General features: G+C 48.1%; 1 protein-coding gene across 1 annotated transcript in view; it reads left to right on the top strand.

Moving 5' to 3' along the window:
* Positions 1-13,854, top strand: part of Mogat2 (monoacylglycerol O-acyltransferase 2) — a 22,370-nt gene that overhangs the window by 2,808 nt on the left and 5,708 nt on the right. Inside the window, exon 2 of the mRNA XM_031384384.1 lies at positions 5,191-5,369. Within this exon, the coding sequence (XP_031240244.1) occupies positions 5,191-5,369 (179 nt within the window). The remainder of the gene's footprint in view (positions 1-5,190; positions 5,370-13,854) is intronic.

Below are 13,854 nucleotides of genomic sequence, written 5' to 3'. Positions count from 1 at the left end.
GAGAGAGAGAGAGAGAAAGAGAGAGAGAGAGAGAGTCCTTGCCTCAATACCAGAGAGTCACAGAGGGATAGAAAAAGATAAAGGTCAGAGAGTGATAGAGGAAGATATACTGGCACCTGAACACACATGTGCCCACATATGAACATACATACATACATACATACATACATACATACATACATGCTTATAAACCACATACACACCAAGAAGAAATGTAATGTGAATCTAAAGCCTGCCAACACTCAGCTTCCCAGGCAGGGAAATCTGAAGGGAGAAAAGACAGAGGGTGATCTCAACAGCAGGTTCAAGCTGGACATATGGCATTTGTTTTGTGAAATGGCACGGAAGTAGCTGGGAAAGTCAATTAAGACCAGGCACCAAAGGCTCAGGCCCCAAGCCAAATGCTTTCCAGATGGGCTACTCATTGCTTCTGTTTCTGTCCTCTCTCACATCTCTCTTGTCGGGGAGTAAGGTTCCTCAGCCTTTGTCCATGCTGTTCCTAGATGTTTTCGTTTTATATTTTATATTGTTGAATGAATGAATGAATGAATGAATGAATGAATGAATGGCATGGGCCAAGCACTGAATCCCAGGTATTACCCTGCTGGCTTGCTATGTGACTTTAGCTAGTGTGCATATTCTCTCTGAGTCTCTAAAAAAGTAGGAGTTTAAAACAGGCATGCTGATACAAGCCTTTGATCCCAGCACTTGGGAGGCTGAGGCAGGTGAATTTCTGAGTTCAAGGCGGGCCTGTTCTACAGAGTTCCAGGACAGCCAGGGCTACAAACAGCAACTTTGTCTCAAAAACAAAACAAAACAACAAGATGTAGGGGTTTGAGAAACCTCAGGCTTGGGCTAGTGAGATGGCTCAGTGCCCTGAGCACTGACTGCTCTCCCAAAGGTCATGAGTTCAAATCCCAGCAGCCACATGGTGGGTAGCAACCACCCATAATGAGATCTGATGCCCTCTTCTGGTGTGTCTGAAGACAGCTACAGTGTTCTTATTCATAATAATAAATAAATCTTAAAAGAAAAGAAAAGAAACCTCAGGCTTAACTGAGCATAGAGGCATATACAAAGGTACTTGGGATCTCTGTGAGTTTGATACCAGCCTGGTATGCATAGTGAGTTCTAGAACAGTCAGAGCTACATTGTAAGACCCCATTTTCAAAAAACCAAAACAATGATAACAAAAGAAACTGCAAGCTTTTAAAGATTGAGTGAAGGAAAGAAGGAAGGAAGGAAGGAAGGAACAAACGAACGAACGAACAAAGGAAGAAAGGGAGAGGGGAAGGGAAGGGAAGGGAAGGGCTACCTTCCTAAATTACCACGCAGACCTATCTGGGTTTGCTGTTAACAGGGCAGAGAAATAAGTCCGGAGCCAGGATGGCCAAGTGGGATCCTTCTAGTTGAGAGGAAAGCCCTCTATTTTTTCTGAAACTTTTTTCTTCTGTCTACAAAAGGAACTCATTCCAACATCATTCAAACCCTTAAGTAACAGACTTCCCTCCCCTCCAGGTAGCCATTGTTTAGAACTGAATTTTTCTTCCTGAGAGAGGTATTATTAAATAGGAGCCACTGCAGAGACTTTTGGGTTAACCCAAAGGGGAAAGAGCTTTGCTATTTTAGTGTTTTTGTTAGTTAGTTTGTTTCATTTTTAAGGTTAAAAAGTTGAGGTTAGGCAGGGGAGATGGGCCAGTTGGGAATGTGAAGTGTGAAGGCCTGAACTGATTCCCGGTGAACACATACCAAGCTGGAAATGGCTGAATACTCCAATAAGCCCAGCCCTAGGAAGAAAGGAGGATCAGGGGCATCCCCGGCAATCATCCTTGCTGAATCAGTGAGCGCCAGAGTCAGTGAAAAACTCTTGTCTCAAAAAATAGGGTGGAAGAGTTAGGGATTTATGGCAATGGTAGAGCACCTGCCTAGCAAATATAAGGCCCTGGGTTAGGTCCTCAGCTCCAGAGGGGGAAAAAGGAGGGCGATAGAGAAAGACATATGACCTCTGACCTCTGGACTCAACATACACATGCTCACATGGGAATTGCACACCCAAACAAGCATGCATATACATGTAGGCACACACACACAGGGGAGGGGGGAGAACAAGAGAGGCAGGGAGAGAGAGAATATTTTTTGCAATAAGGGTTTTTCTATGTAGCTGAGTTCTGAATTTGCAATCCTCCTGCCTTGGCCTCCATGAGCTTTGATTGCAGGTGTACATTACAGCAGAGGCTGCCTATTTCCAGTGTAAAACATTTAAAGAGCATAAATTTAAAAAAAAGAAAGAAGTAAAAGAAAATAAAAGCATAAATAAATAAAATCTAAGGCAACCTCCCTCCTTCCTTGTCTCCTGCTTGGAGGAGCTTTCTGTCCCCTCTGGGTGCAGGGACATCTGTGCTGCCTCTGTACCTATTCACGCTAGCTAGCACTTGATTCCAAGACCTCTACAACTGCCTCTACAAACAGAGAGTAAGAATGCCATAAGCCACTGCTGCTCCTGTCTCTCCATCCATGCCTTAGAGAGACAGATATCTAGAGGGACAGACCAGCCCTCGAAGTGCTGGATGTAGTTGTCTTTTCTTTTAGATTTTCCACAAACACCATTTGTCCCAGTTTGTGTATGAGCCCCCTGCCCCCGTTTTTATTTGTAAATAATTTCATGGCATTTTAAAACAAATAAAAAACATGGATTCAATCTAAGTATTTACTAATGGAGAAGCAAAATGTGTTAAATACACACAATGGAACATTAATGGAAAGGGGCTGAATTCCTATGACCCCACACTATAGTGTGCCTGGAGTAGTTAGAAACATAGTGAGCATGGGTGGGTGCAGTGAGCTGGGCTAGGGAGAAGGTGGGGGCGCAGTGTCTCCTGAGTATGGAGTTTCTGTAAAGAGGTCTGGTGACAGATGTCAATGGCTGAATAAAAGATGTACTTAATTGCACTGTACATTTTACTAGAACCAAAAACTTTACAACAGGGCTTGGGAGACAACTCAATGCAAGTGTGAGGACCAGAGTTCAAATCCCCAGACCTTATGTAAACACTGGGTTGGCATGGCAGCCTGCCAGTACTACTGGCCTGCCAGTAATTCCAGCACTTAGAAAGCAGAGATGAGGATGCCTGACCATGGTAGCTAGACTAGCATGTACTGGTTAGACTAGCACGTACTGGTTAGACTAGCATGTACTGGTTAGACTAGCATGTACTGGTGGACTCTGGGTTCAAGTGAGAATAAGGTGGGAAATGATGGAATAATGTGATGAGAAGTTGATGAAGATTCTTGATGTCACATGTATGCACAACCCTCACACATGTGAACACACACAAATGCACACCTACCACTTATAAACACCCACACATACACACACCACACACATATGAACACACACACATATGAACAGACACACACATGCACACCCACCACATACAAATGCAAAAACAAAACCCACCAAACCTTTATAACAAAAGGTAAAGTACCTCAAGCACAACACTGGACAGATAGCTTCATGGGGACAAGATGTTATTGATTGCTCAGGCTGGCCCACCAGCAGTTGGTACCTTGTAGATACTCCATGCAGAATGAGTATTTGTGGCCCAAATCTATACCCTCTGACTTCTAAATCTTTAGTGTTCACACTAGTCAAGCCCCACCCCACAACCTCACACCAGCAAGTCTGTCCCTCTAACTTCTCCAAATGCTTCACAACTGTGTCTGGCTTTCTTTAAGAATCTGAGGGCTGGCCCAGTAGTGGTAGCACACACCTTTAATCCCAGCACATAGGAGGCAGAGTCAGGAAGATTTCTAAGTCTATGGCCGGCCTGGTCTACAGAGTGAGTTCTAGGACAGCCAGAGCTACACAGAGAAACCCTGTCTCAGATAAATAGAAACAAAGAACTTGAGGGCTGTGGATGTAGCTCAGTTGGTAGAGTGATTGCCTAGCATGCACAAGGCCCTGGGTTGGATCCTTATAAACCAGGCTTAGTGGACACCTATAACTCCAGTACTTGGGAATTCAGAGTCATCCTTATCCACACAAAAAGTTTGAGGGCAGCCTGGGATAATTGAGATCCCACTTCACAAGAAAAACAACAAAAACAAGCAGATGAAAAAAGTCAGGGCCTGTGTGTGGCTAATGGTGAGGAAGCACTTGACTAGCAGGTGCGGATCCGTGGGTTTGATATGACATTGAAAGGGAAAAAACATCAGTGAATGGAAGAGATGTTGCACCAGTGAGGGTGAGTTAGTGTTCCATGGGAACGATGCTCCAGCAAATGGGGAGAGGCCCAAGGATGGACAGAAAGTGGCCTGGAGACTGGGCAGTGGTGGCACACGCCTTTAGTCCCAGCACTTGGGAGACAGAGGCAGGTGGATTTTTGAGTTCAAGGCCAGCCTGGTCTACAGAGTGAGTTCCAGAACAGCCAGGGCTACACAGAGAAACCCTGTCTTGAAAAAATAAAAACGGGCTGGTGAGATGGCTCAGCGGGTAAGAGCACTGACTAGTCTTCCGAAGGTCGTGAGATCAAATCCCAGCAGCCACATGGTAGCTCACAACCACCCTTAATGAAATCTGATGCCCTCTTCTGGTGCGTCTGAAGTCAGCTACAATGTACCTATTTAAAATAATAAATAAATCTTTTAAAAAAAGAAAAAAAAGAAAAAACAAAAACAAAAACAAACAAAAAAATTGGCCTGGGAAGAGGATTTTCCTCTGGGATTCCCTAAGGTAATCAGAAGGCAGAAGTTAATTCAACCCCATGGATCCATTTTTCAAGCACCCGCTGAATGCATATGGCCTTCCTGGGATGGAAGCAGTGAAGGCTGAGACATCTGGTGTAGTGGGGGCTGGGGAGGATGACTTTAGACTGGGCCCCAGGCCAGCGTGACACATCCTGGTTAGTGTCTGAGCCATGGAAGTTGGACTCCTCTCAGTGGTGTGTGCTGAACAGTGCTGGGATGCTGCAGCCATAGGGGGATGGGGCTGCAGATGTGGAGGCACGGCCATGGAAGAGCTAAGCTCAGGTTTTACCTGCTTTGCTCACTCAGTGGTGTGTGCTGAACAGTGCTGGGATGCTGCAGCCATAGGGGGATGGGGCTGCAGATGTGGAGGCACGGCCATGGAAGAGCTAAGCTCAGGTTTTACCTGCTTGGCTCGCAGCTCTAACTCTCCCGCTTCTCTTCCAGCCCAGCTCTGTATCATCATCTTCATAGGCCTCCTATTCACGAGGTTCTGGCTCTTCTCTGTCCTATATGCCACCTGGTGGTATCTGGACTGGGACAAGCCGCGGCAGGGAGGCCGGCCCATTCAGTTCTTCAGACGCTTGGCCATATGGAAGCACATGAAGGATTACTTCCCTGTCTCTGTGAGTACCAGGCTTGGGGGTCAAAGGGTCCCAGGGCCACTCATTTCTGTGGGGCCAGGAGGTCTGAGAAGCAGAATGCTGGCTGGGAGGCAGAAGCCTGGGTGAGGCCTATGGAAGAGCATCGCTTCTCTCTGGTTGTGGGACCAATATGGTCACTGATGAATAAATGTGGTTTGAAGGGGATATGTGTGTCTTACAGATGCAAAGCTTCCAGCAGTCCTGGTTTTGAACAAGGTGACAAACAGTACAAACAGTAGGTCTTTCTTTCTTTTTTTTTTTTTGGTTTTGTGAGACAGGGTTTCTCTGTATAGCCCTGGCTGTCCTGGAACTCACTCTGTAGACCAGGCTGGCCTCGAACTCAGAAATCTGCCTGCCTCTGCCTCCCAAGTGCTGGGATTAAAGGCATACACCACCACTGCCCCGCTCAAACAGCAGGTCTTAAGGGATCATCCAACCACACATTACATTGAACGGATAGGGGAACTCGAGGGTGTGACCCGACTCATACAGCAAACTCTTAGGCTTAATGTTTCTGCACTGGTATAGGACTGCCTCGGAGTCCATCCTGCCTTACCATGGGCAGGCTGAACATTCTTAGGCAAGGCTTGGCCCGTGCTGGCCTCAGTGTCCCTAAGGATCAACAAGCAGTGAGACAGCTCCTACCACAGGTATCCTCAAATCTGACATCTTTGGTTCATGGCACTTTCAGGTCATTATGAACGCATGGCCTTGGACTTGAAGGTTGGTCCTGAGTGGAGCAGACTCGGGCTCCTTAGATGCGATATGGGTAGTCTGAACCCAGGAACTGCAGGCAGTGCTGGCTTAGTAATGGGATGAGATGGAGTAGAGATGCAGACTAGGTGTGGGCATGCTTGTAGAGCTAGACATACATGATCCTCATCCAGATGTGCCATGTGAAGCTAGACATACATGATGTTCATCCAGATGTGCCATGTGGAGCTAGACATACATGATCCTCATCCAGATGTGCCATGTGGAGCTAGACATACATGATCCTCATCCAGATGTGCCATGTGGAGCTAGACATACATGATGTTCATCCAGATGTGCCATGTGGAGCTAGACATACATGATCCTCATCCAGATGTGCCATGCATCGGTGGTGCAACCTGAGCTAGGTTGCCCAGTACCTCTGTGTGTCTGTTTTGTTGTACTTAACATAGAGATAGCCAAACCTGTTGGGATACACCTTTAATTTCAGCATTGGAAAGCAGAGGCAGAAAGAGCTCTAAGAGTTCAAGGCCAGCCTGGTCTATATAGTGAGTTCCAGGACAGCCAGGGCTATGAAGAGAGACCCTGTCTCAAAAACAAACAGGGGCTGGAGAGATGGCTCAGTGGTTAAGAGCACTAGCTGCTCTTCCTGAGAACCCAGGTGTAATTTTTACAACCCACATGGCAGCTTATAACTGTTTATAACTCTAATTCGAGGGAATCCAACACCCTCACACAGATTTACATGCAGGCAAAACACCAATGCATATAAAATAAAAATAAATAAATCATTAAAAAATGAAAAAGAAGCCATGTGGTGGTGGTGCATGGCTTTAATCCCAGCACTTGGGAGGCAGAGGCAGAAACAGTCTGAGTTTGAGGGCTACAGAGTGAATTCCAGGGCAGCTAAGGATATACAGAGAAACCATGTCTTCCAAACACAAACAAACATAGAGATGAGCCATGTACCTTCCTGGACAGTGTGTATTCAAATAGACTGTGCAGACAAAGCTCTTGGAGAATCTTACTTATAACTGCTCTCATACCATGTCAGTGAGTTAATAGGACACTACCTGGAACTGGACATTATGACCTTCACTCCAACCTAACTTCTTCCTCCCCATGCAGGGTCCCATGTCTTTCTTCGGTCCAGGACTCAAGTTCCCTGCTAGCAAAAGGAGAGTGGCTCACAGAGGTTAAGCAACTTGCTTGTATCATGGGGGACTTCAGTAAAGGATCCTACCTTGTGCCCTTTTGAGAGTCCTGGGGCCCCATAAGGCTTGACAAAGGTTGAGTGACAGTGGTCATGCAGGAACCCATAGCTTTCCAGTGAGAAGGACCTCCAAGGACAGGGGCTGGCAGGGGACAGGGAGGGGCTAGCAGAGACTATCAATCAAGGGCATTGAACATTTTAATATCCAGTGTGAAGGAGCCTAGATTAGCTTGGGGGACTCGGATGCATGACAGTCACTTCCACTTCTCAGATTTATTCTTCAGGGACCCCTCCCAGGATCTTTACAGCACACACAGCACAGCACAGCACAGCACAGCACAGCACAGCACAGCACAGCACAGCACAGCACAGCACAGCACAGCACAACACAGCACAGCTTGTTGGGAGCCAAGAGCAACCATGGGCACTTCTTGGGCACAGTCCTAAGTCTTCACTCCAGGACCTCTGAACTCTGTGACTCTGAGCCCCCTTCCCTGCCTCATCTCCCTCTAGGCCCTGTCTTGAGGAGGTCAGTTCTCCAGAATGGGGTACAACCTGTGCTCTGGGGAGGTGTAAGAGGCATCAAAAGAAACCTGGTTAGTCCTGGGCTCTGCTGAGTTTGCAGATTCTGGCTCTGGCTTCACTTTCTTTTTTGTGAGCTATAGTCCTGAGCTCAGCAAGGAAAAAAAAAAAAAAAAGAAAGAAAAAAGTCTTTCTGTAAAGGGGACGGCACAGCCAGAGGCCAGCTGCACATCCAGAGGTCTCTTGGACCTGATCTGGCTGTTCAGTGTGATCAAAGCAAAAGCTAGCCTGAGTCGTGGCTAAAGAAGAGGCTCAGGCCAGTGGAGCTTCCTAGAGGCCTCTGCCCAGAGTGACATTTTCCAGATCTGGGTAGCCCAGGACTCTAGAGTGCATCTGCTTCTGCCCACTTGGTTTTCCAGCAGCAGGGCTGACAGAAGTGATAATGAGTATGTTCACCATCTTCCTGGTCCTTCCTCAGCCAGGGGACTGACTCTCTGCCTGATTTGCAGAAATTCAGTGTTTTTTGCCTACCCCAGGCTCTGTGCGGAAGCTCCTGTCAGGGGCAGGCGATACCCGTGAATGGCCAGCAGAGGGAGAGATGCTGGTCTCGTGGGATGTGCCTGGCCTAGGATCAGAGTGACGAGGAGTTGGTTGTAGCTTGCAGACTTTCTTTCCCAGGACTCCTGGGATACCCTCCCTCCCTTCTAGGCATTTTTCTTTTCCAGCTCTGCAGCACCTACCCACCCCCACTCACCCTCACCCTCCAAGCCTCTGCACCCCCCATCCAGTGCAGTGGTTTTCTGATGACTTTCACGTCTTGATTATTTGTTACTATGATTTTACAAACTAGCTTCCAGGGGTGGAAATATGAAACAAAATCAGAACATTGCACCATTACTGATTCTCTAAGAGCTATCAGTGGGGCGTCAGGCAGTTCATGGAGAGGGAACTGTCCTCACCACATGGGAAAGGTGGGCCCAGGAGCTGGATGTCCCTGTGGAGATTTCATCACCCAGAATAAACACTGTCTACACAGGCCAAGACCTTGGGAGGGACCAAGTTCTATGGCCAGGACCCTGACCTGGGGTCAGGAAATGCTGGACACATCACACAGACCATTGTCTGAGTCAGCTTGGAGGGGGTGCAGACCACCTCTCACCCCACTCCTGTCCCTCCCAGCAAGAGGCTTCCAGCAGGCTTTCTCAATCTCTGTTGACAGCTGTGATAGATAAGCCCTTGCTTCTGACTGTTCTCACCCCTGGCAGCACCACCGTCTTCAGCTGTGACAACTGAAAATGTCCATAGACAGACAGGAGTGGGAGATGGCAAACTTGCTCCCCTTAGTGAGGACCACTGCTCCAGAACCTGTATTCTGGGTCCTAAACTCCCCCCTCTGACTCATCCCTCCTTCTCTCTACCCTAAGTCCAAGCAAGAGCTTTTCTTTCTCTGAATTCCGCTTGCTCCTCGTGCACCCTTCCTAGGGATAAAACCCTTCTTTGCGACAGCCTGCAAGCTCCTGCAGCCTGAGCCCTGACCCGCCCCTCTTTTCTCTCTTGCCATCCCAGTTCCCCAGGTCACCAGTGCAGAGGGCCTGACTGGTGCACACCCCCACTTCACTAACTCCCACTGCCTTTCACACAGCATCTGGGAGGGCCTTGCATTTGGAGCCTGGATGCCCGGGCTGAGCCCGGCTCTGCTCCCTCAGTAGCTATGTGAGCCAAAGAAAGGCCATGAGTCTGTTTCCTGCTCTGTTCACTGGGGCACAGATATCAACATTGCTCTCAAGGGTGACAATGGAGGACAAAGAGGGTTGATGTGTGTCCCATATCACATGGCACAAAGTCAGTACTGAGACAGTTCATCCACTCTGACACTCTTTTCAGCTCCCAGGGCCTCATACAGGCATAATGTCTTCAACACTGTAATAGTCTCAGTGGTAAAACCTAAAGTATTTTATGGGCCATAAGAAATACACCTTCAGTGAGACTTGTGGGGTGTAATTGATTTAAAGATGGTGATGGGAGTATAGCTTAGGAATGATGAACATGTCCATAAATGGCTGAGAGCCCCAGTCAAACGACCTCATGGCACAGTAGGAAGGTGGGGCAGAGGATTTAACTGAGATTCTGGGGAGGCCAAGCCCACACCCAGGGCTGTATGCAAGAGCAGATAGAATAGACTCTTCTTCATCCATTCATCTGGCTGGGATGGAGGATACAAGAAAGTTGCTCCAGACCCTGCATATACACACGGGCCCACCCAACCAGTCACACACACATGCACACACATACATACACGCCTGCACACATTTACACACATAAGGAATAGGCGCTCATGCCCAAGGCCAGCACCAGATCGACTGAACCAAACCCCGTTTTCCTGCCAAGTAATCTAGGTGCACAAGTAGGTCATGAACCACCCTCCCCGTATGAAAATAGCGGCCCACTTGCCCTGGAGTGTTTGAGTAGGCTGCTGATGCAGAAGCCTGAGGGAGGCAGCCTGGACTCCTGGGTTTTGCAAAGTTGACTAGAAAGTTCCAAAGCTAGTCCTGAGTGCCCTGAGTCCTGAAGCAAAGTCTTTCTGGCTCCTTCCTATGCTCTCTGCAAGAGATGGCAGGTCTTGGATCCAAGTCACCTCCGTGGCTCTGGGCAATTCTCTTATGACCTCTGCACTCTGCTTGCTCGCTTGTGCAATAGGCTATCACACTGCAGCCAGCCTCTAGGGTCCAGGTAAGTGTTATAAGCTAGCTGTACAGGTGCTTTGTGTGTCCTAAAAGAGCTAGGAGGTCAGTGGACCCTGAAGCATGTGGGCCACAGAAGGGTTTGAGAAGGCACAGGGCACACATGGAGAGACTAGACTAAGATAGTGTGATGTTGGGGGCTTCTGTGCAGGCCTGGAGGAGGGCCTTACTATTAAAAGCAATATTTGGGGATTTTTCCTTCAAAATTGAAAGAATGTTTATACATGTTCAGGACCATGGTGTTTATAACAGCCAAAGAGTAGAAACTACTCAAGTGCTCACCAGCTGATACACAAAGTAACAGTCTGTCCATACAATGAAATATTATTTGCTCATAAAATGGAGTGAAGTACAGTCCGCAACACGGCATGAAAGAGACCTAGAGACCTTGGACACATGCCAGTAAGTCCAAGAATCCAGTTACAAAGGTCATTTGCATGTGGCTTCCTGAATACACTGCCTAGGACAGGCAAACCCAGCGAGATGGAGAACAGACTGGTGGTTATCAGGGCTCCCGAGAGAAGGGAGAGCCATGATGGACATGGACTCCCTTCTGGAGCTGGGAGTGTGCTCTGGAGTCAGTGGTGAGACTGCACAGCTGTTTCCAAGTGCACTTGATTCAACCACAGACTTTCAAAGACTGGGTCTTTTTTTTTTAAGATTTATTAATTTTTATTTTTATTATTTATTTTATGTGTATGAGTATGCTGTAGCTGTACAGATGGCTGTGAGCCATCATGTGGCTGTTGGGAATTGAACTCAGGATGGCCCTGCTTGCTCTGCCCCACTTACTCCGGTGTAGTATACTGTAGCTGTCTTTAGACGCACCAGAAGAGGGCATCAGATCTCATTACAGGTGGTTGTGAGCCACCATGTGATTGCTGGGAATCCAAACTCAGGACCTTCGGGGAAGAGCAGTCAGTGCTCTTACCCGCTGAGCCACCTCGCCAGCTCCCAAAGACTGGGTCTTATGGTATGCAGGTGATACCTATAAATGAGGTGCTCCATAGTCTAGCAACCTGGCTGACACCTCCTCTCAATCCCACTGCCCAACGCCAGATCCAACCAGGATTTCTCCAGATACCCACCACTCTGCTCGGCTACCCTCCCCTACTCTAGCAGAACTGAGGGGGCTACAGAGAGACTGGTGGATTCACCAACACCCTCTTCTTCCTTTGCCTCCTGGCAACCTGTAACAAACCTGTCAGGGAAGCATTACCACTGCCCTGTTAACACCCAAGGCATGGAGGAGCCAGGGTCTGGCACAATCCTGAGATGAGCTTCTGGACTCCTAGCTTAGGGCACTCCTTCGTGCGGTGGAATCAGGGCAATGTGTCAGGACAGGACTGGGTTTGGAGATGCTGTCTTTCTGAGGAAGCCACATCAGCCTTTTCCACTGGCTTCCTTCCCTTTTCCCCTCAGTCTACTGAGGCATCTTCTCTGTCCTGTCGTGTTGTGGAGACAGGATACATAGGAGACATAGCCTCCAGTCTTCACAGGGAACAGTGGCTGGTTAGCACAGAAGATACCAGTAGGAACCACCTGTGGAAAAGCTCATACTAGCACTCAGTGAGACCAGGGTCACCCTTCAGTGCACTCACTCACATGTGTGCATGTCAATACATATGCAAATGTCAGTTCACAGGGTCCCCATGCTCACCAGGATATTTCTTTCTATGCAAATGCTTCACTGTCAAGGGTACAATTATTCATTTGTACATTTATTTATTTAAAGTAGTAATATGTTCTTGTTCAAAATTCAAGAGGACAGAAAAGCAGGTATAAAAAGACTCCATTCTAGGACTGGGGAAAGGTTTGGTCAGTAAAGCTCTTGCCTCAACAGCCTGAAGACTTAAACATGATGCCCAGTACTAATGTAAAAATGCCAGGTGTGGTGGTCACCTGTAATCCTATCATCGGGAACAGAGACGGGGAAGATCCCCAGGGTTCACTAGCTACATAGTCTATCCTAAATCGTGAATGCTGGCCAAATGAGAGACAAAGTCCCAAGGGAAAGAGGTGACATTTCTGAAGATGACACCTGAGATTGTCCTCTAGCCTATACACACACACACACACACAGCAGTCACCACTACCCCATTCTAGGACATATTCATCACCCCATGTCCCATCCTTGGGAGCATCTCTGATCACCAATGTTTTTTTGTGCAGCCATGCTCAGTGGCCGTGTTCTGCACACACTGTCCTGCTCCTGGCTATTCAATTAACACTAGATCTCAGTTTGTTTCATAATCCTCTGTGGCTATAGTTGTTCCTTGTGTGCCACGTTCCAGGTTTGTCCAGACAAGCCCCATTGGTGGACATCTGTGTCAGAGGACAAGTTTCTGATATTACAAAAACCTATTCTTCCACTAATGACATTGCTCAGATGACATTTGACTAACATGCAAGCAATTCTGTAGGCTAAACCCCTTATCAGTGTAGCTACTGGGGTGCAAGATCCATTCTCTTTTGTTTTGCTTACATACATTTCCATATGTTTTCACAGAGGTGCAGAATTTAAATAGCAGAGTGTTCCCATGTAAGGAGCAGAGAATGATCACCACCAGTGGGACCCTGCGAAAGTGCCTCTCCCAGTAACAGAAGCCAGCACTCTGACCCCACTGGAGTTTCCACCATCTCCTAGGTCCCCTCTGCACCAGGGGAGGGGCTGGACTTTGTGTGGGAAGGCAACAGCCCCTCTGCCTGTGGCTCCTGCAATCCTTTTTGCAGGAGCCTGTGGTACTCTAGTGGGCTTGGGGGAACCCTGTGTGGTAAGGGCTTTTGATAGGTTAAGTCAAGATCAAGGTCAGAAGGATCGGGAGCTCTAAAGCCTGCATGGGCTGACAGGCTCAGGGCCCCATGTTTCCTCTCAGCTGAGGCCAGCTGTCAGACCTCTGTGGGCCCAGAGGCAGCAAGAAGAATCCTCAGGGAGACTGCTACTGTGTGAGTTTCAGCTTGCTGACAGGATGGCTGTTCACCTGGCAAAGCTTAGCCAGTAGAAAGTACTGCCTCTCTCCTAGGGGGTGCAAAGTCCCTGCTGCCAGTCCTAACAGGAGGCCTCCTGCCCAGGGGCCTGTGGGCTGCTCTTTACTCCCATGGCTGTGGCTCCCAGAGCAAGGAGCACTGAGGAGGGGAAAACAGGTTCCTGGCAGAGTGAGAAAGGACTGGTCCCACCTATAACATGGTCTCCAGCAATGATCTTTGGATGAGGATACCATCCAGGCAGAGCTGTGTGTGTGTGTGTGTGTGTGTGTGTGTGTGTGTGTGTGTGTGT

The sequence above is a fragment of the Mastomys coucha genome, unplaced genomic scaffold (assembly GCF_008632895.1).
Source record: "Mastomys coucha isolate ucsf_1 unplaced genomic scaffold, UCSF_Mcou_1 pScaffold21, whole genome shotgun sequence".
Lineage (NCBI taxonomy): Eukaryota > Metazoa > Chordata > Mammalia > Rodentia > Muridae > Mastomys > Mastomys coucha.
Note: the sequence above shows the minus strand (reverse complement) of the source record. Positions and strands in the feature narration are given on the sequence as shown.